This window comes from Mytilus trossulus, chromosome 10, assembly GCF_036588685.1.
Source record: "Mytilus trossulus isolate FHL-02 chromosome 10, PNRI_Mtr1.1.1.hap1, whole genome shotgun sequence".
In the NCBI taxonomy this organism is placed as follows: domain Eukaryota; kingdom Metazoa; phylum Mollusca; class Bivalvia; order Mytilida; family Mytilidae; genus Mytilus; species Mytilus trossulus.
The window spans coordinates 45,113,184-45,137,627 of record NC_086382.1 but is presented as its reverse complement, the minus strand read 5'-3'; the positions used below and the strand labels follow the sequence as shown (position 1 = coordinate 45,137,627).

Here is a 24,444-nt window from a genome sequence, read left to right as displayed (position 1 = left end):
TCAAATATCAATTACTGAGACTTGACTGTCAGTGTTTCACTTGGGGAATCACTCTACATATTGCAATTCATTACAGTAAAAGTTACTAGGACTATTGCATAGAAATATCTAGTAAGCCATGTGGAAATTAAATCTTTAAGATCATAAGAATACTTTCTTGATTCAATATAATGTACTAACTTAAAAAATATGAAAATATGAATGTGGCCCTTCCATAGCAATTTGGTTAAAATTTCTGACTAATAAAACATTTTGATTTAATGAGAAAAGTTGTAATTGGGAAGAATTTTTAATGAGTTGCAATACATATTAAGAAACAGTATCTTTAAAGCTACAGTAATTAATCCATTCAAAGTCACATTTTTATGATCAATGGTATCACAGTGGTCTTTAACTAAACAGTATATTAAAAAAAATATATGGTTAGACATCAAAGATACTTGTTTTTTGAGGGACAGTTATAAAAAGCAAACACTTTCAATTTAAGTTAGCACTTGATGTCAGTTATGTCAAAATCATGATTATTAATAAAAGAAAGAAAAAAAATGTTGCTATTTTGGATATCAAATAGTTGATAGATGAGTACAGGGCTGGATCCAGCCATTTTAAAAAGGGGGGCTCCCAACCCAGGACAAAGGGGGAGGGGGGTTCCAACTATATGTCCCTTTTCAAATGCATTAATCGTCCAAAAAAAGGTGGGTCCAAACCTCTGAACCCCTTCCCCCTGAATCCACCACTGGAGAAGATAAAACCATTTTTTTTATTCTAAAATCATATAAACAAAACTTGGGAAAAATAAATTACCGTACCTTTATTCTGATGGTACTTTGCCTAAAAGTACCATAAAATAGCTAAAGATGAGCCACAACAAATGGGTTAGGTATGAAAAAGTAGACATTTATACTTGAACAGGCTTTATATTTGTTCATATTGATGCTATACTACTTTGGGAATTTCCTGATATTTTTCATACACAGTACATGTTTACTTAAAACTAACAAATTTAATATTCAGTCAGTTGCATGTCAATTGTTCAAAATAGGTTTATAACCCTTGGCTTAGAGAAGCAATGCTTGTACACATTGCATTTTCTTTAAGTATCAAAACATTGTCTTCTCAACCATAAGTAGAATTTCCTTGAAGCTAAAAATGTCAACCAAGTACATTATCAATGGTACAAGATGCCTGCCAGGGAGAATAGTTTGTTTCAAATAAAACACAACAATTTCTATTCCTTTCCGCAGCCTGTCTGCTTTTCAATAAACTATCAATATTAATGATATGCAAACTAATGATTCTATAATACTTCAATATGCTGCTGGCAGGTAACGTTAATAATTAGAGTCGGAAGCTGACGACAGCTCTATCCTGATTTCTGGCACAATCAAATAACGGTCAGGTGTGAAGGGTATTGGTTTATCATTTAATTAACAGGTAAACAGATAATGGATTGAATGCTCGTAATGTTACCTGACTCAGGCGTAAAAACATTTACCAAGCTATAAAAGAGATGTCGTGCATTCTGATTTCTGCTCTCTATAGAACATCAGGCAAATCACTAGAGATTTGAGGAGTTTTTATTACTAACGAAGAGAATGCAGAGAATTTTTGAATTATTTAAGAGAATACTTTTCTTTGTGAGAGATTTGACTAGATCAATTTCTTTCTGTTAGGCACCATAAGCATGGCTGATTGGAATAATCACCTAATATTCATAATTAATCAAAGTTAGGGTTACAGTGTCTGTACTGGACCATTTGAAAATGTGAATGATATTTGCTGTATGCAAAGTCTGTCTGAAAATAAGCTTATCTTCTGTCCCATTATTTTTATTTCAACTTGAACACATTTCCCATTATTTGCTAAGACAAGTGTCCCATTATTTGCTAAGACAAGTGTCCCATTATTTGCAACTTGAAGACATGTCCCATTATTTGCTAAGAACTGAGTCCTGTTATTTGCAACTTGAAGACATGTCCCATTATTTGCTAAGACATGAGTCCTGTTATTTGCAACTTGAAGACATGTCCCATTATTTGCTAAGACATGAGTCCTGTTATTTGCAACTTGAAGACATGTCCCATTATTTGCTAAGACATGAGTCCTGTTATTTGCAACTTGAATACATGTGTCCCATTATTTGCAACCTTAAGACATATGTTCACATAATTTACATTTAAATGTCAGATTTTACACTTTTAGACCTAAATTCAAATTGACTTTTTTTAGACATAAACAGTCAGTTGTTGTTAAAAGGGCACTAGCTACGAGATATTTAAAAATCTAAAGTTTGATTTTTTTCTGTTCAATCAATAATGAAAGTGAAATAGTGAAATAACAATTCGCTTTTTGCAGCCAAAAAGGTTCAATTTTGTCAATTACACTAAGAAACATTGATAATTACTAATTTACTTGCAAGTGAATCAGTCGACCTCTTTAAATTTGTATTCATGTGAACTTCAATTTAACCCCTAGTTAGAGATGGACAAGGCATGTATTGTACATGTATAGGTTATTCAAAGAAAAAGAATGTCAACAATGAAAGTGAAACTACTGTAAATCATTTAATCAATAATTCCCTGCACATAAAATCATTCTTATACGATTAAAAACAATGAGAAACATTTATTTTTAATCTATAAAATCAAATCAAACAGACCAATAAAAATCCAACTGCATGTGCTGGTTTAATCTATTCATATCTTTATTTATGTTTACATCGCTTATATGGTCATCTGGAGGTCAAATCGATAGTTAATTAATCTACCCCATGCTCTGTAAACTTTTTATTTTAGACTTTTGACAGTTTGGATAAATGTTTTACATTGTTATAAATCACATATGCGAATTTGAGTCAAATCGGTGACCATGAATTTGACAGCTAGTGCCACTTAAAGATTTGACTAATCATACATGTTGTCTAAGTTAAAACATAAAGTTGAAGAAGATACATTTATAGTGTAAAAATGCAGATGTTTAAATGTCTGGACTGCTTGTAATAAGTAAATTGCTATTGCTTAAAATGTGTAAATATCTTGTGCTTGAAAGAGGCAAGTGTCATGTGACTATAATGTTTGCATATCTTGTGTTTGATAAAGACGCCAATCTAACAACTTTCAAAAGTCTACATGTCTTACAATAAGACTTTTAAGGAAAAAATTATATATGTTCTTTTAAATTGACCTTGTCCTGAGTCTGAAATGTCAATTCAGGGAAATTAGTATTGAGAGCTTGCTAAAACAATACACATGGGAAATGAAGATACCATTTGTCAAGTTATGCATGTAAAGGTATAATTCATTGTATTTTACCTCTTGATCTGAAATACTACTTAATGTCAGGACATGTGATATATACTAGTCTAAGATTTTCCCTTAGAGAACCATAAAATAAATCTCAAAGTCAACATGTCAGATAATATATTAAAAAAAACATCTCATTTCATTATATCTACCCCATGTCTTAATGCTACAGTAATTATTCTGAAAAGGGGAGATAATTTGTTAAAGTTCTGTAAAGGTTATGAGCTTATTTTTTTCTTTTGGCTGACCATTACTTAAAAGTACAATTATATCATCAGTATGTGAAACGGTAGACATTGATATATACCCAATACAAATACAATACACTCCAGGGAAATTTCCACTTTACTTAATCCTAGAAAATGTTAAGATGAAAAGAATGGGACTATTTCCGTTTCACTGAAGCCTTTGTCGAACACTGTGACATCCTAATGGTATAAATGATGAATTAACTGCCGGTGTCGAAGCTTAGAGACGTTGCAGCATGAGGCTAAGGTGCTAATTTTCTACAATAATTTCTCCAGTAACAAATATGGTAGAAATCCTGAAGCATCAATTTAAAAACTTTCTTGTAAAATGAAAGTGTAAATTGGATTTTGAATTGATGGTATTGCTTCAACCTAGCGATGGAAGTTTCAATTGAATTAGAATCATTTTCTCTTTTTTTCTCAGTGATTTATGAATGCAGCAATCTCCTGTCATTTAAAATGTGACTTTAACACTGCACTCAAAACGTGGGTCGTAAACTCAATTTTGTGAGTATAAGATATTAGTATATTTTTATTCAGATTTACAATTATGTAAGTCTATAAAACAAATCTCAGCAAAACTTTGCATCATCAAAATATTTCTGTATCATTTTTTTTTTTAACTTTCTCTTCAATATAAACTAAGCATCCCAAGAACATTTAATGTACTTTTAGTTTAAAATAAACATTTGCAGCAGTTATAATAATATTGCCTAAAACCTGTAACAGCTACATATAGATTCTTCCACTGCATCAAGTGCAATATGATAGGTCTCCATTTTATTCAGTTAAACGTGAGGGATTTATATCCATTTTTGTATTTGGAATTTAGCTGTCATAAGTGGATAATGTCGAGAGTGAATAAATATCGTATTGCAGGAAATTTCAGTGGTAAAATGCGTTTCTTTTATGATGAAGACAAACAATGCTCTACAAAAAGATGTGTTCTTACTTTGTATGTAATGTCATCAAAAGAGACTACAAGAAAGCAACAAAAAAAAATGATGCAATAATCAAATTTTACAGTTCTTCAATTTTTTACTTGTCTAAATACATTACATATCAATTCATCATCTAAGAAATTAACTTCAGACTTTGTAGGAGAAAAAAATGCCAAATATAAAAGTTTATGTAATCTGTAGACTTTATAATAAACTATAAATCTTTAGAGTTAATTGATGAAGCATGAAATATAGGTCACAGAGACATTTTTTATTGGTATTCCACTTAAAAAGAATAAAGATGTTCGAACCAGCAGTGAAATTGTAACAATGTTTCATGGATTTTAATACCAAGCATACTCTTTCATTTGTGTAAAGACACTGTCTGTATATTTCTACAAAATATATAAATCAAAACAAAATGTCTGACAACAGTAAACAGTGCAGAAAGGTTCAATTGACATATTGGAATATTTGTTAACTACTATAAATAGGATTTTATTCTGACAATCTTAAAGATGAAGGAGACCATACTTGGTAATTTAAAAATCTATAAATAAAGAATTAATCTACCAGGGACAAATTACACCTACGATTCTATCCGTTTGAATGTCTATGTAATCAACTGATACTTGGCATACTGGCGATATACGAAATTAAACAAAATCTTTTAAATATTTCTAATCTCTCTGGTTCAATCATAAATGGGTGGGATTCCATACCTTGTGTTTCTTGTGTGCTTAAAAAATATTCATACAAATAATCTTGTTTACTGCATTTATGTAAGAAGGAGTGATGTTACACTTCCTATTTAAGGACAGTTTTCAAAGTTTGAAGCATATTAAGTCAACTTATTAAATAATTGTGTAAGGGCAGTAACTCCTGTAAGATAAATTAATGGATTCAGTCACATTGCTAGATATGCTCAATATGTACAGTATGTTCTCTATTTATAAAATACATTTTTTTTATTGGTTGTAGGATGAATCACCTGATTCGGTCATATGTTTCCATTTTATATTGAAGTAACCTAAAAATAGATTTTTTTATATCCATCCACCAACCAAAATATCAACCCTATCATTCATTATTTATGTACTTGTGGCAAACATGAAATATTTATTATCTGATGTTCAGTAGTTGTTGTTTGTGGATGTGCTTCATAAGTGTTTTTCATTTCTTGTTTTTTTTTTATATAGATTAGACAGTTGTTTGCCCGTTTGAATGGTTTTACACTAGTAATTTTGTGAGGCACTTTATAGTTTTTTGTTTGGTGTGAGCCAAGGCTATGTGTTGAAGACCTTACCTTGACCTATTATGGATTACTTTTATAAATTGTGACTTGAATGGAGAGTAATGTCTCATTGGTATTCATACCACATCTTTTTATATCTAAAAGCATCGGGGGAAAAATATTTGAAAAAAAAATTAGACAACATTATATGTTGAAAACATGAATTATTAATATAAGTATTCCATAATCAATTATTATCCAATATTATATAACAGTTATTTAAAATTGATATGAGCTATTATTCTCTTTGAAATTAATGTCTTCATTTTATACAATTGATTCTGATGTTACATGATACTGCCTTCAAATCACTACACAATTTCTGCTTGAGTTTTGTGTTTCAGTTTCAACATGTTCACAAAACATGTATAATTATATTGAAGATCTGTTAGAATACAAGAAACAATTGTTTATTTTTGTTTTTCAATTTATTGAATTGATAGTCCCATTTTAAGCAAAAAGTGTTTCATAAAAAATGTGATGACCAGTGAGTAACTTGCTTTCATCTTAAAATTTAAAAAAAAAAGCATTCAATTATACATCCAGTCGTTGTCCATTAATTTTTAAGCAAACATTGTAAAATACAAGTTCAAAATCTTAATTTCATGGGCATATGACATTCACTCATTTCAAGCTACAGACATTCACACATTTCAAGCTACAAACATTCACATCAAGAAAAAGACACTTTAGTATGTGCGGCTTTTGATGCTTTTAATAGTTATCTTCTTCAGTTTTTTAATGTTATCTCTCTAATCAGTCTTTTTCTTCTTCTTTATAAGAACTGGGTCGTCAGTTTTGAACATTGTCTCAAAGTTGTCAATTTGAATGTATGTCTAAAAATTGTAAATTGGGACACCTACACTACAACACTGAAATGCAATGAAAGTACAAATTTCATGTTTTACCTTGACCTCCTGTCTGTGTTAAATAGATCGTTGTCAAGTACAACATCCATAGCAACCAACATGTCTCCCTTGGTAACATCCTTTCCTGAAAAATTAGGTACCAGTTTAGGTAAACAAGTTATAAAAGTATAGCATGAAATAATATTTCCCCCTTTTATAATACATGTTGCTAATACATAAACTATATCCAGAGTAATGATAGAGGGTTTCAATACTCTCTGGTATATTACACTTGCTTATGATATTTTTTTCCATCAATTAATGACTATTTTATATTGCTTCTTTTGATGGGATGTGCCAAGAGTTATATATTTTACTGCTATAACAATGCTAAGCAGAACCTGGCTCAATTAACTATTAATTTTGGAATTAATATTCTAAAAATAAATGTTAGAAAATGCAACTGGAAACAAGATGTTAAGTTGTTTTTTGTTACATTTTTAGAAACTTTGACATGATCAATTGACAAGAATAGATTTCAGGGTTTTTAAATGTTAAAGATATATCATCAATATGTCATTAAGTTTGCTTCACATGTTATATTGTCTTCTTTAAGAAAATTAGGAATGACTTTCAGTTAAAAGGTAGTTATAAAAAAAATAAAAAATATAAACAGTTGCAAGCCTATGTAATAGACATTTTACACTGTTGTAATATGTTTAAAAGGTTTAAAGATGAAAACATGATCTTGCAACCTAAGATAGTTTTTGAATTGGAATGAACATTTCTATTTTGCAATTATCTTTTCTCTACCATATCAAAATTTCTCATATTCCAAAAGAACATGTTGAAACCAGGAATACATGAAAGGGAAAATCAGGTTTTAGTCCCGTACTGTAGTCCCAAATTGAAACAAACAATTAGGGATGTGACATTGTTCACTGGAATTGGAGTTAAGAATGAATTAAATTAACAAGGTATACTAAACTTAATAATCTGTGTTCTCATTTTGACAATGCAGAGAGATCGCCTCCTAATAGTTTTGCTACTAAAAGTACTTATTGTAAATTCAGAAATTATAACATGCATTTATTATTTCAACTAAATATGAGATTGCTAATTGAGAATTCTGGTAACTTAACATAATTTGCATTAAAAATAAACAAAAAAATATAAAAACGATAAATGCATTAAAATAAAAATAAAAAATAGCAGACAGAGGAATTTTTTAATTTGAACACAAGAAATTTAGTGTATTTCACCTATAATTCAGCTATAAACTGAAAAGTTTCATTGACCATCTATATAATCTCTTAAATTCTAATCACAAGTAAAAACGCAAAACAATTTACAACCAGGCTTTCACTCTCATTTATATAATTTTTTAAGTATTCATTCTCTATATAGAATGACACTGAGTCACACGTTACATAATGAATATTCCCAAATTAGCTCTTCAATATATAAAGGTTTCGTGTCTTGATCTCCCACGTTAGTTAATAAGTAGTCATTTTCTTACCATAAATTTGCACTCAACATTGCAAGTTCACATTATTCTCCGTGTCCGTCCTTACTCAATATTTACAAATTACTTATTACTTTCCTATCACAGACAAAAAAGTCCAAGGATGTTTATATAGTCAGGTGAAAACCTGTAAAATTCGTGTAAATGAATCCTTTGTCGCCCTTAAATATATTTTAATTCATTTTAAATGTCAGCAAACAAATAGTTTGGCATCCTAATTTGCACTTTATATCCATTAAATGTTTAAAATGATAAATATATAAGAAATATCGAAGAATAGATTTTAATTTCATCTATTGTGTCAATTATTCAATTTTTCGTCATACTTCAATAAAACTAGGTATGGTTTTATTTCCCATGATAATCAGGTAATGGGATAACTAATGAAATATAACTTTTCAGGGGGAAAAAGGTATAATTAAGTCATAGAAGATAATTCCAAAAGAACAGGTATTTTGTCATACCTGGTGGATATCATAGAGAAGATCAGGTGTTCTCTTACATATAAATTAAAGAAAAATCATTGATAAATATTAAATATGAGTATGATAAATTCTTTGATCTTAATTGCAAATGAAATTTTCAATGTCCTTTCAATACGAGCATCATAATTAGTTATCATGTAAACTTTTTTATGTGTATTAAATCTAATTTTCAATTTATCTATGTCAATAACTTGAGAAAATCTCAGTGAAAGGCATACTTAAGTAGCTTCTTGTGTACCATTTTGTTATTTGGGTGATCGTGATTAAAAAGGGGGAGGGTTGAACTCCAAACCTTAATAAGTGTATGATCCAAACCCTGTCTAGACACTAACACATGTTCATGAGCTTGAACTCCCAATCTCCTATACATACTAACATATTTTAAAACATGTACCTGTACCTATACCTGATACAGATTCTTTAAGATAAGAGTTCTTGTCAATAGTTGTCTTGTCAACTCTTCTGAGGTAGTATGGTATTAACATTTAGTCTATAAATTTATAGATTCATTGTGATTAAGAACTTGTTACATGTACACTCATTGTAACTACCCTATTGTTCAAGACTTAATGTTGATATTTAGATGTCTCGGTTTTTTTGAGCCCTTAGTGGTCAAGTGGTCTTCCTAGTTCATCTACAGTGATCAACGGCCAATCAAAACATAGGTTGTAAGTTCAGAACAAGCTCAATTGGCAGGTGCTTGAGAATAAAATTTTAATTGACTATAGGTTTGCAAGTTTTCATGACAAAGGAACTGTTCTGGTTCTTTCTGCGTACTGTATGGCTTTAAATTCCTTATCTAAAAAAAAAGGACAACCATGATATAGCCAGGAGTCTTGAAAGTGGCATTAAGCACCAATAATCAAGCAATCAATCTTGTTTTTTTTGGTAATTTGACGAGTTGTTGTCTAATTGATGAAAACCTAATAACTGCACCCTAATAATGAGATAAAACTTTTGAATATTCCTCTTTTTTACCCTATTTATGAATAAGGAGTTGTGGTATGATTGCCAAACAATTGTATCAACCAAAGTTCAAATAAAGTGGATTTATTCACCAATTTCTTAAGTATATCACACATGGGTTAATCATATTATCAAGACTTTGTTCCTCATTAATTTATTTTTACATAAATTTTCTTTACTTTTAACTTATAGAAATATTTTATGAATCTAAAGTCTTTTTGGGGACCTGTTTATATAGCTGTGGAAAACAAATAATATTATAACGAGCCAAATAACTGTGATGTTGTAAACTGGAGTTGCTTTAACCTCATTCGAATTAATATTACAAAATAAAGGTTAAAAAAAACATACATAGTTCAAAGATAACTTTTTTTCATAACATTATATCAGACAATCTCTATAATCTGCTGATTCTAATAAGAATCACCTCACGAAATCACCTGCTTAGGTTAATATAGGTATCAAATGGCATCGACCAATCAATAGCTATTATAACAGCCTAATCTGACAATCCTTTGTGTCATGCTGGAACAGTTATTTTGTCATATAGTGGTATTGACGTGCCTATTATCTCCCTTTTGATTAGCTGGTAATTAGTTTAATCTGATACCCTAATTAGAAAGAGTATATCAGATCGATAATTATTAATATTTACCCCTACGTAAAGACAAATCATAACCATTTGATTCAATGATGTTCCGCTAACAACCAAAATAAATCACAATTTATTTACGAAACTAATTTTGTAGTCAAATAGTTGACAGAAAATGTATCTTTATCTCTAACATTTCATGGTATTATAGTTAAATTTGCAATTTTGTTATAATTGTTGTTCCTTTAAAAGTACAGATAAATAAAATGATCCATTAAAAATGTAAAACTTAGTTTTTTATAAAAAAGAAGGGAAAATATAGGAAAATTAGCATGTTCATTTATTTTCCAATTTCATCCCACTTTTTTCAACTTATAGAATGCAAATTGGGATAAATTATTAATATTTAAACACCTTGCAATTGGAATCCCAGTGCAAAAAATAAAACTAATATAATAATCTGAATTAATTTGCAGTAAGGAGTTGTCAATGAATCATTAAAAAAGAACTTGATCTAATATGAGGGTGACTACAGCAAAAATAATTTGTTCAATTTGAATTTTTGCCTCTGAGATTTAAATAAAAATCTTCTTTACATAAGAAAATTAAAGATGATATAAGGATATGCCATTTAAACTAATATTGAATTTCATTTTAAATTCCTACGATTGCTATAATCAGAACTAAAGTACAGGTTATATTTCGCTATTTTCAGAACTAAAGTGCAAGATATATTTTTCGTTAACAAGATCTTACTGAGACACATAACATGCAATTTATCGATAGAACAAATTATCGGACAATGTTTTACATTCTTCTTTGTTAATACCTACTGTTGGTCAGTAATGTGACGAGTCAACGAGGATAGTTAGGAGAAAAAAATCAATAAAAAAACATAAAGACAAATTGCTGTAGAAATAAAGCTAACTAACTCCAACCATAATGTTGCTTTATAACAAATGTATAAAGTCATAATCAGCTTCTATCACCTCTATAACAATCTATCTTAATACCCAAAGAAATATAATGGAAATAGTATAATCAATTATAGACTATATCTTAATTATATTTTTTTTGTCTTTCATAGTTATTTTTTTTATCTTTGACTGCTATTAGGAAAGCTTTGGTGTATGACAGATTGAGATCTTTTGATTGGTTGGTTGGTGACACTTGACTAGGATCTTCATAGGGTCTTCCTGCTCAATTTACCTCTAACTTAACACTTTGGCAGTAAAATAAGCATGTGACAGAGATTTTTTCAAAGATTAACTGCTACTGTGACATTTATTTCCGTTTCTTGACTTTCATAAGATAAAAGATTAGATTTTTTCTGTGATTACTAAGAGAACCTGACAGCCTCTGCAGTAGGGAGTATCTTTTATCCTTTCTGTTTGGGCATACCATTCAGTATAGCAGCATATAAAATCAGACAAAAATCTTTGAATGTCATATTGTCATTTGCTTAATGTTAAATCTGTGTTGTAAACTTTATAGAACTTTTTTGTAGCAAAAAGCTTGCATGAAATGAAAATATCAGATTTACTAAAATGTATCAATTGTCATTTGCTTAATGTTAAATCTGTGTGGTAAACCTTATAGAACTTTTTTGTGGCTAAAAGCTTGTACTGAAAAGAGCGTACTTACATAAAATGATTATAGGTACTAAAATAGGAACAATGTTGAAATTCTGTCAGATATCAACTGGAAATATTTGAATTAGTGTTTATATTTGAAAAGATTGAAAATATATTATTAATATTGAATATTAATCCTCACATGCAGTTTTGTGAGTTGATACATGTATTTTCATCTACTAAGAAGACATTTTTTCTTCAATTAAATAAATCAATAAGTGATAGATTTCTCTTCGAAGACATTCATAGGTCTCCAAGTAAATAAACTTTACAGGAAACTTAATTTAAAACAGTTTTTGCATTCATTCAATGGTACATGTGAACTGACAAAACTTTTGAATCAACCGTTAAACTGCAAATGATTCCGTGGAATAGTTTCATTTATTTTGCTTTAATTATTTCTAACCATTTAGAGGAACTTGTAGAATTACTAACATATGTCCAGAATGTTCAATGTATATAAATTAAGTATAAAAACAAGAATGTGTCCATTGTACATGGATGACCCACTCAAATATCTAATTTGGCATTAAAATTAGAAAAAGCATATCATAGAGAACATGCATACTATGTTCAAAGTTGATTGGATTTCAATTTCATCAAAAACTACCTTGACCAAAAACTTTAACCTGAAGAGACAGAAGGACAGAAGGACAAACAAACGAACAAATGAATGGACGCACAGACCAAAAACATTCCTTATATGGTCTATGTCAATACCGTACATGACCATCATGTCATCCACAAATAGTATGATTCATTCATTCAAACTTCTTTTTCTCCAGGTTTTAATTTCAAACTATGTTCTTCATATGTTATGTCTAATAATTACTGCATGTATAATACTGATTCAATATGTCTAATGTTCCTTCTATTGGATGCACTTTGTAAAGCTGCTTGGACTTACATGAACCGATCGTAGTATCGCAGTACCAATCTATTCTGATTCTTCTATTTAATATTAGCCTGAACTGATCTTGTTTACACAGTCAAGAATGAAATCTGTCGTAGGTAGGATTCATCTATTGCAACACTTCCTAATCAAGCAAATGATTTAACATGAAAATTTAAAAGATTCTCCCGTAATTAGTGTCATCTTACACTTTTTATTTCTATTAGACTTCCCTTTTAGGGGGTTTCACTAATTAAAAAGAACTAATGCTCTATACTTTGACATTTGAGGTCAGGATTTATGAGAAGATAAGATATAAATATACATGTAAGTTCTGTGGACCATTATTTTATTAATTCGGTTATCCCTTCCTTTTTTCAAGAAAAAATTCTATTCAGTCTATAAATTCTAATGTAAACTATGAATAAAAGGAGGATTATATGCCAATAAAATAGAAACCCAACAGCTCAAACAGACATCTATAAGTCAACATACAGCTTTTAGAAAGTGTCTACACAAAATGTCGAAATGGTAGAAATTTACAAGGAACTTTCAGAAACAAATTTCACAACCTGCCTGTAATCATTGGTACCTCTTGTATCGCAAAAATGATGAATATCTCATAAAAAATCTAAATTTTCAACACCAAAGTCTGATATGTTTGCTTAAAACATTTTTTTTTCATTCAACTTCGACAATAGGAGGGAGGGGGCACTGTTTTCCAGTCTGAGCTTACATTTGTTTGTCTGTTTGTCCATCTGTCCTGTATCAGGTTAAAGATTTGTTTTGTTTAAGATAGTTCAACATGAAGTTGTGGTCACTTGAACTTGAAAATTAGTAAACACACATATAATAAGGGTATAAGATATGTGGTGTGGTGCTTATTTGATTAATTCATTATATTTGTTTTCTTAACATCCATGAATATACTTCATGCAAAATCAGGGCAAGTGTTCTTAATGGTGTTTAAAATATAACACTTTAACCTTCTTTGATAAAACAATACTTTAACCTGATCAGTGATTCATGAAATCTAGGATTTTAACCTAGATTTCATGAATCACTGATCAGGTTAAAGTATTGGATTATCATGTAGGTCAAAGTTTTGCGCTGCCAGTAGATAATGATGAAGTAGAGGTCAAATCGACTTATATCATGGTCATTAGATATGGTTTAAATATTTCAAAATGTATGCTAAATAAGGCTTTATCCAAAATTTCCCATTTGACCTAAAATATAGAGATGTGATAATTTGAGTTTGACATGTCATGTATTGGAGACATAACCTTATTTTTTTCAAACTTTAAAAATTCCAAAACATATTGTTGAGTAAAAATATAAGACCTACTTATATAGAAATAATATTGTCCTACCTTCAAAGAAGTAAAACAGGATTAACAAAACACTTATATCCTTAAATGTCTTGTATAATATATCAGGATAAGTCCAATTGAAAAAAATACTACTTTAAAACTTATATGCTACAGGTTGGAGTGTGGGGTAAAGTTACTAATTCCTTTGTATAAGTAATAATTTGTGAGAAAAATCTCGTCTCTGTATTTGAGTTTGGAAAGCAAACATTTTATTTATTTAGTTTAAAGTGAAAAGAGGAATATATTTTATTTACTAACTTATCCCGTCAACACTCATGAATAAACTTCAATAGAATAGTTGTTAACTCTTACTTTAAATAATTCTATTAAAATCTTCTGTCAAAGTGTTTGCACAAAACAAAAGATTTTTATTGAGAATTTCAGTCTAAATATTACTTTTAAACATTATACAATTATGCCTTACAATATACTGATTACTAATGATAATATAACATCAAATTCAAACATTCAGAAGAAGATTTTATTTATCAAATTTAAAAAGAAACCTTCTTTGACAAAAATACACTACATATTTGAGGACAGAAAATGTAAGCAGGTTTTTAGTGACTTTTCTTTTGATCTATCTTTAGTTATCTGTGTAGTGATTTGTGGACTGGTTTGTCCTCCCTATATTTTTGTTTTTTCCTTTTTTTTCAAATCAGGTTGGATATATTCTGTTTGTAATCAACACTTTATTCTATCTCCTATGTTTTTTTTAAACAACAAAATGGCAAAATCAAGAAAGTAAAAAAAAAAACATTTTAGGGGGCAATAACTCCTTTGCTAATGTTTTCTGTTTAAGGGAAATAACTACATAAACATTTCTGTTTTTTGTATGTTCTTGATACTTTATATAAATAATTTAGAGAAATGAAGGATTATGAAGAACACTTTTAATACAATTATAAACTGATTTTTTTTTCATATAGTTGAGATTTCCAAGGGGTATAACTCTTTAAAAAAATTGGTGACCTATATTGATTTTCAAAATTGTCTGACAAATTGCTGACAAACCTTTGGTATAAATTTAATGAAAATATGAAAGTAATCTGGTAATGTACATGTAAGAATGCTAACAAAGCAGTTTTGCAAGGGGCATTAATCTAAAGATTGGTAATAATATAAAAAAGAAGATATGGTATGATTGCCAATGAGACAACTGTCCACAAGAGACCAAAATGACACAGACATTAACAACTATAGGTCACGGTACGGCCTTCAACAAAGAGCATATCCCATACCGCATAGTCAGCTATAAAAGGCCCTGATAAGACAATGTAAAACCATTCAAACGAGAAAACTAACACCCTTATTTAAATAAAAAAATGAACGAAAAACAAATGTGTAACACATTAACAAACAACAACCACTGAATTACAGGCTCCTGATTTTTGAACTTTTGACATTACTGATATAAACTTCTTCAAAATATGGCAAGAACTGGTCATGTGAGATGCCATGTTTTATTTTTCCCCTGCATCGCATTGTCAGGGGTTAAAAAAGAGGTATCATAAAAAAAATATAATTAAGACTAACCTTAGATGCAATAGTTTTGACTTTTAAGCTTATTATTTCCGTACTTTAAAAATGGAACAACCTGATAAACATTTCAAAGTTACATAAAAAATTTATCATAGCTGATGGATAATAATTACACATAAGCTTCTCTACAAAATCAAATTAAAAAACATTAATAAAAGCTTTGATCTAAGATACTTTCTTATAAATAAAATGATTCCTTTTAGCATTACATCAAATTAAATTGCATACCTGAAAGAGCTATTAGAGATTTACTTAAGACATGCTACTCCACATAATATTCCATTAATGAATGTAAAAAAACATTTATCCTAATGAAGGAATAAAACATATGAACAAATAGACATACCAAACAGTAGTGATCTCCCAAACAAACGCTCTTCTGTCATTTGTCACAGGGATTTACAAGTCAACATCAGTCATTAAAGGGTTAATCAATAAGTATAATTACTAAACAATATACTCCTCAAAATATTCATATGTCTAACTACCAATTATGGTAGGCTGTATATGATAGGCAATTATCACAGTTGTCATTTCAGGAATCCAAACAGAATCATCGACAAAATTATCATGTAGATTATTGTCATTCAAATATTTGCGAGAATAAAGAAGAAATTGACAAAAAAAATCAATTTGAGAGACATAAAGCCAGGCTATAAGATGTGAGGAAATGTACTATCTATTAAACAGCTTTAGAAAAACTTCCTATTGACTAGAATCAACAGTAAATGTGAAGTATTAATTTTCTGTAATCACACTCATATTTCACCATACCTTTATTCATAATTCTTTGTTGGGGAAAACAGATAAATAGGCAAGTTTCTGGAATAATATCTGTTTCTTTGAATGGATCTGTTTTTATTCAGAGTTTAGTATAATGCAAATTACCAATTACATGCATATATGCTTGGAGAGCTATATTGTAAACCAACTATTTTTGGTGAACGATATATTTTTGTAACTTTCGCCAAAAGATAAATAACGAGAATATATCAAACTTGGATCTTCCATTATTCAAATACATGAGGTAAATTTGAAAATAGAAAAATCAAATTGCAGCGAGGTAGGATAAAATGGGCTAATAACTATATAGTGTTCATTTAGCATGGTTACTTTCCTAGAAAATATAGATGAGTCTTGGAAGATGGCCATAATTATAAAATGGCTACAGTATATAAATAATAAAATATATTTTCATTCATACTTCAGGACTAAGGTTAAAAGGGTGTTGAGTATTCACATGCATGTTTAACCTCATTTCATCGTATATATGCTAAATGTCCAAAGTCACAGGCCTGTGATTCAGTGGTTTTCATAGGTTGCTGTCTGTCAAATTTGTATTTCATTTATTGTATTGTCAACAAGAATGTGCCCATAGTACACAGATGCCCCACTCACTTACAATTAGAAAAATCATATCATAGGGCACATGTGTACTAAGTTTTAAGTTGATTGGACTTTAACTTCATCAAAAACTACCTTGACCAAAAACTTTAACCTGAGGTGGGACGAACAGACGAAAATGATTGATGGACAAACGGACGTACAGACCAGAAAACATAATGCCCCTCAGGCCTCTACTATCGTAGGTGAGGCATAAAAATTAGGCCATTAGTTTTTTTTCATATGAATCAATTTAGGTTTTGTCATGTCAGAGCTTTTACAGCTGGCTAGAACAACAATAAAATTGAGAATGGAAATGGGGAATGTGTCAAAGAGACATCAACCCGACCTGATAGAGGAGATAACTGAGCCGAAGGCCACCAATGGGTCTTTTATTCAGCGAAAAACTCCGGCACCTGAAGGAGTCCTTCAGCTGGCCCCTAAACAATATGTATTCTAGTTCAGTCAGATAATGGACATCATACTAAACTCGGAATTATACATAATTAAGAAACTAAAATTAAAATTAAAAAGAAGACTGCGTTTTTTGGTTATCATGTCAGCATGACACAATTGACCTAATAAGGCTTCTCGACATTAAACAAACTAATAAATTTGTATTCTATGATCATAAATAAACAATGCAACACAACCTGAATACAATAAGCTGGAGTTTATTGAAACATCAGTCTAACTCGCCAATAAAATAAACTTTATCCTTGAAAATAAAATATATCAAGCATTCCCTCTGGATTTCTATTGTCTTAATTTTGACTTTTTATTAATATTTCTATTGGAAATGTGTTTATTACAAAACATAACTGTCAGATTGAGCTAATAACCAAATATGTTACTAATATAAAAAAGAAGATGTGGGATGATTGCCACTGAGACAACTCTCCACAAGAGACCTAATGACACAAAAATTAACAACTTAAAATCACTGTACAGCCTTCAATAATGAGCAAAGCCCATAAGCAGGTTTCAGATTGGAAAGAACACGCAAAATTTATTATCAATTGATTTTTTCATGCAAAATTCGGTTTAAACATTGCCAAATATCTCTTCATTCAGTCTGTAGAGTACATTAAAATGCAAAGTTAATTTTTCCACATTTGCGCAGCTAACTGATAGTTAATCTTAATGACATTTTCAATGCTAATTTAATTACAATAAAATTATTGTTTCAAAGAACAAAGCTTTTTATCAGTCTTGCATCTTTTAATTTTTCATGAGTACTCTTATTCTCATCTGTGGAACCATAAATATAATCAGTGTGAGATAAATTCAATTAGAAAATGAAAAATAGATCATTAGTACGGGAAAATAACGTAATCCTTTTATAATTTAAAAATCATATTTTTCTCTTGCAACGATCATAACTAATAATTTCTTTCTATAAATATTGCTATTACATCTGCCGAAAGATAGCTAGCTCAAATGTATCATCAACTAAAAAATGAGCCATTTATAACCCTATTTTAACTGCTTGGTAGACTTAATAACATCAAAAGGCAAAAGGCAACTGTAATATTCAAATGATATTGTCAGCTTTCATTCCAATATGGAATTTCAATATTCTTCATAAACCAATTAAAAAAAATCACAAATAGTTCACATGGGACTCTTTTGCACATTAAATTCTTGGGTTATAAATCATATGCTACTTAATGTAATTTTTATTTAATGCTAAAAGTCAAGTTTCGATAATGTATTTTCAATAAAAAACAATATTTCACAAACTCCTAGTTTGATTAGGAGCATAATACTTTGTGATTGCAATGTATGCCTAAATGACAGCTTCACATAAAAGATTTGTTTCCACAACTGTCATAAATGTATAATATGATTTGTTTTTATTCCAAATGTCAAGCAGTTATGTGAGAGAAATTCTAGTTATTTAGCACATAACTATCATTAAGTATGGCTGATTTCATTCTGGTATGCTAATAAAGTTTCTACCAATGAAAGTTTGCCATAAAAGTTCTCTTTTACAGAAATAATAATATGATATCAGAAACAGGTTTTAGATGCTAATTTCAAATTTGAAGCAAACAAGCAGTGGAAAATATGTGAAGGAAAAACCCAATTTTGGAAAGATGTAAATTCAGATAATACTGAAATGTACAACAAAAAAATCTCCTTTCATCATTCTACTTGTAAGGTGCTATCTTAATGGATTTGTAATCACATAAGCAACACGACGGGTGCCGCATGTGGAACAGGATCTGCTTACCCTTCCGGAGCACCTGAGATCACCCCTAGTTTTTGGTGGGGTTCGTGTTGTTTATTCTTTAGTTTTCTATGTTGTGTCATGTGTACTATTGTTTTTCTGTTTGTCTTTTTAATTTTTAGCCATGGCGTTGTCAGTTTGTTTTAGATTTACGAGTTTGACTGTCCATTTGGTGTCTTTCGTCCCTCTTTTAATGACTATCAATCTTTATTTTTTTACAAAGTTTTCCTTTAACCTAAATTTTTACTTAATTTATGTTTGGGAGCTTAAGAGTACATGTAGTTCATTTTCACTATACTTAAGTACAGATTTGTTTACAGGGTCTGAGCTGAAGCCAGCCTCTACAATTCTATAGTAGCATTGAAATTCAAGAACATATTGTGCCAAAAGTGAACCGTGTCCCCACTTGTTCAGTACTGTGGGTAAAGTTATATCTCAAACAATCTCCAAAACAGGAAGAAGCTGCAATGATAAATCTGACAACCTCTGTGTTTAACCAATCAGGAAACAGGTAGAAGCTTTCACCACAGTTCCAAATATCACTAACACATAAAAACTCATCATAATTTATCATTCTCAAGCTCATCCATAAAAACTAGTCAATACTAGTTTACTTAACAAAATACTTCATCTAAAGTGCTTTCATTTCAAAATTTTATGGAGAATTATTGAAATAAAACTGCAGACACTCTGATAATATTGCCAGACTCTAGAGTTCAGTTTTAACACATTTTATTAAAGTGACTTGACTGTTAGTGATGCTATCCACCATTTTATTTTATCACCTTGCACTTTCACATTTTGACTGAACAATTTGTTCAAAATTTTGACCAGTTGAACAATTTGATTTAATAAAACAAATTGCAATTTGGTCAAAATTTTGAATGAGTTGCAATTTGTGGATAGCAACACTAACAGTCAAGTCACTGTAAAACAGCTCTAAAATAATAAAACAAACAGGATTTAAAGAATAGTCCATTTGTGCAGAAAATTTTCTACTAAAGTATGCATTTGGTTTTAACACAGAGATCACATGATGACAGAAAACACAACAGTCAATTTTACAGAATGTAATTTTACATTACCAGTACTGAAAAAAACCAACTTGAAAGTTAAACTCAAAATGAGACATATTAACCCTTTCCTCCATTGAATTTATTTTTTTGCATACTTGATTCGCATAGGATTTTTTTGATAAAATGCTGAACCTATGCTTTAAAGTATTAAAGCATTGCGAAAAACAACTATTTCATCAAATAAATTTAAGTCCAATATTTCTATGATATTCCTTTTCATATTGGATACAAATTTTATTAAGTCAACTGCAGACACTTTGTAGTCAAAGTGTTTCAACTGAGGTACTACACAGGCGTCAAAAGGTGTCATTATGGAGTAAGGGGGGTGGAGTCGAAAGGCGTCATTATGGAGGAAAGGGTTAAAACACTTGACAATTATTACCAACACTCATTAGATAGGTGACATTATCTAGTTCTGAATGTTTCCATGAAAATAACAAAGAAATGTCAACAAACTAATAGAAACAGTTTTATTCTATTTACTATTACAGAGGATTCCATTGAGTGTGTAGCCCAAGGTAGTATTTTTAGTTAGCTTGCTTATTAGCTGAACCACGAAGTCATTGTAAGGTTAGGTAAACTACCCTACTTTAGAAATAGACAAGTCCAACAGAAAACCAATCGATCTGTCTGTTGGACTTTGCTACTTTGAAAGGAGTGAAGTATACCTGACCAAATAATGACTTCACGGTTCAGCTAACAAGCAAGCTAACCAAAGATATTACCTTTCGCTACACACTCAACGGAATCCGCTGTAATAGTAAATAGAATAAAACTGTTTCTATTAATTTGTTGAACTTTCTTTGTTATCAAAGGAATCCGCTGTTATCATATAAATATTTACATCTTTGATAATCTAATGATTGTAACAGTACAACATTTTTACTTGTGTTTGTTCATAACAATATATTTTTATGAATACTGATTTTTTTAGGGATAATTGGATAGTCGGCAACTATGTTTATGGTTGGTAATAGTACTCTTAAGAAATCTTGAATAACTGTTACAGCATAATAACTTGAGTGTGTAGTTAAAGGTAATATCTCTGGCTAGCTTGCTTGCTAGCTGAACTGTTATTACATTAGCATGATTAGGTATATTATCCTCCTTTCAGAGCAAGCTAGTCCTACAAACAGAGAGATTGCTTATCTGCCAGACTAGTCTACTCTTTAAGGAGGGTAATATACCTAGCTTCATAATGATTTATGGTTCAGCTAGCCAGAAAGATAACCAAAGATATTTACTTTTACCTACATACTCAAGTCATTTTGCTGTATAACCAGAGAGCCAGAAAGATAACCAATGATATTTACTTTTACCTTCATACTCAAGTCATTTTGCTGTATAACCAGAGAATAAAGAACTTACGTATTTATAAAATTTAGGAAAAGTCAAAAGACAGTAAAGATGATTATGCATTTCTGAAAAAAAAAGAAAAAACAAAGATTGTGTTTATTAATCATTAAAGCAGAAAAATTACCATACTATAACACAGACAGATATTGCATCAAACCTCAGTCTAATTAAAACAATTGTGAAGAATTCAAATTAGTCCCGTCTATACTTATTCTTATCAAAACAATCATCGGCATTGCAATGATGCTTGACACTTTTACAAGTGATAATATCGAAGATTCTTTATTCTATTCTTGCGAAATTGATTTCTACAAACTATTTATACCGAATTATTACCACTTGGCTGTGCATCTTTAGTATTCATAGTTTGTCTGGGATACGATTATTGCAAAACCTAATTACCAATTCTACCAACAGTTTACTTGCTTAATTAACCACCCACTGCGTATTGTAATACACGATAGATATTCAAATCAGTTTTACTCATGATGATCATCAGATCAGAAGGCATGGTGTAGGAGAGGAGAAAAAAAGTTAGGTCAGTGGAGACAAGATGTACAACTAGATTAAAGTACAAAGGTTGAATGGTCATCAGAGGACAAAATCAACAGTCCTGTAAGACTGAATGTGACATCAGATTGGAAGACATGGTGTAGGAGAAGAGAGAAAGAGCTAGGTCAGTAGAGACAAGATGTACAACTAGATTAAAGTACAAATGTTGAATGGTCATCAGAGGACAAAATCAACAGCTCTGTAAGACTGAATGTGACATCAGATCAAAAGGTGTAGGAGAGGAGAGAAAGAGCTAGGTCAGTAGAGACAAGATGTACAACTAGATTAAAGTACAAAGGTTGAATGGTCATCAGAGGACAAAATCAACAGCTCTGTAAGACTGAATGTGACATCAGATCAGAAGGCATGGTGTAGGAGAGGAGAGAAAGAGCTAGGTCAGTAGAGACAAGATGTACAACTAGATTAAAGTACAAAGGTTGAATGGTCATCAGAGGACAAAATCAACAGTCCTGTAAGACTGAATGTGACATCAGATTGGAAGGCATGGTGTAGGAGAGGAGAAAAAAAGTTAGGTCAGTAGAGACAAGATGTACAACTAGATTAAAGTACAAAGGTTGAATGGTCATCAGAGGACAAAATCAACAGTCCTGTAAGAATAAATGTGACATCAGATTGGAAGGCATAGTGTAGGAGAGGAGAGAAAGAGCTAGGTCAGTAGAGACAAGATGTACAACTAGATTAAAGTACAAAGGTTGAATGGTCATCATAGGACAAAATCAACAGTCCTGTAAGACTGAATGTGACATCAGATTGGAAGGCATGGTGTAGGAGAGGAGAGAAAAAGTTAGGTCAGTAGAGACAAGATGTACACTAGATTAAAGTACAAAGGTTGAATGGTCATCAGAGGACAAAATCAACAGTCCTGTAAGAATAAATGTGACATCAGATTGGAAGGCATGGTGTAGGAGAGGAGAGAAAGAGCTAGGTCAGTAGAGACAAGATGTACAACAAGATTAAAGTACAAAGGTTGAATGGTCATCAGAGGACAAAATCAACAGTCCTGTAAGACTGAATGTGACATCAGATTGGAAGGCATGGTGTAGGAGAGGAGAGAAAGAGCTAGGTCAGTAGAGACAAGATGTACAACTAGATTAAAGTACAAAGGTTAAATGGTCATCAGAGGACAGAATCAACAGTCCTGAAAGAATAAATGTGACATCAGATCAGAAGGCATGGCGTAGGAGAGGAGAGAAAGAGCTAGGTCAGTAGAGACAAGATGTACAACTAGATTAAAGTACAAAGGTTGAATGGTCATCAGAGGACAAAATCAACAGTCCTGTAAGACTGAATGTGACCTCAGATTGGAAGGCATGGTGTAGCAGAGGAGAGAAAGAGCTAGGTCAGTAGAGACAAGATGTACAACTAGATTAAAGTACAAAGGTTAAATGGTCATCAGAGGACAAAATCAACAGTCCTGTAAGAATAAATGTGACATCAGATTGGAAGGCGTGGTGTAGGAGAGGAGAGAAAGAGCTAGGTCAGTAGAGACAAGATGTACAACTAGATTAAAGTACAAAGGTTGAATGGCCATCAGAGGACAAAACCAACAGCTCTGAAAGAATAGATGTGACATTTTATCTGGCATCACACATATACTTGGCTTAAGGTCTGCTTATCATACAAAACATTTACATAACAGCTCAAACATAAACTTAAAGTGGAATCATGACATCGTTTCTTTTTTATCCAAGCATACTAGAGCTAGAGCATATTATTTTAAAAAAAAAAGGTGTTTTTTTAACGATCAAAGTCCAATAACTCTAGAATGACATATCATAACTGTTTTTAATTCGACCAGTAAGTTATCTACTCCAATTCCAACAATTATGTAGGGCAATAAGGCATGGTCAAGTTATATTACAACATGTGAAAACTTCAATCAAAGTCCCATAACTCTGGAATTACATACCAAACAAATAAAAGGAGGTTTTCTTTCACCAACCCCCTAAATAATGTAAAATTTGGAGGAAATAAGGCCAGGAATAGTAGACTAAGTGCCCATTCAGGGGTTTTTAAAATTGAAATCCATTGAATTTTATATGTCAAAGTGAAGTTTTTATAATACTTTTTTCCAGTCACTGTTTTTTCGCTTAATTTTGTCAGATTTTGTCAAAGTATGCATTGGAAATCCATTTTTGTGTGATAGAAAGAAAACTACACCATAGAATTTTAAGATAAAAT

At 30.7% G+C, this 24,444-nt stretch overlaps 1 protein-coding gene across 6 annotated transcripts in view; it reads right to left on the bottom strand.

Moving 5' to 3' along the window:
• The window catches only part of LOC134687439 (cubilin-like), a 111,811-nt gene that overhangs the window by 48,194 nt on the left and 39,173 nt on the right, over positions 1–24,444 (bottom strand). For 2 of the 6 annotated variants that reach the window (XM_063547740.1, XM_063547741.1), the window contains one exon: positions 6,694–6,778. In XM_063547740.1, the coding sequence (XP_063403810.1) occupies positions 6,694–6,772 (79 nt within the window). In that variant the 5' untranslated portion in view covers positions 6,773–6,778. Of the gene's footprint in view, positions 1–6,693; positions 6,779–8,152; positions 8,311–14,100; positions 14,224–24,444 lie in introns of those variants that run through there. The other 4 variants (XM_063547742.1, XM_063547744.1, XM_063547739.1 and 1 more) reach the window with 4 other exon arrangements.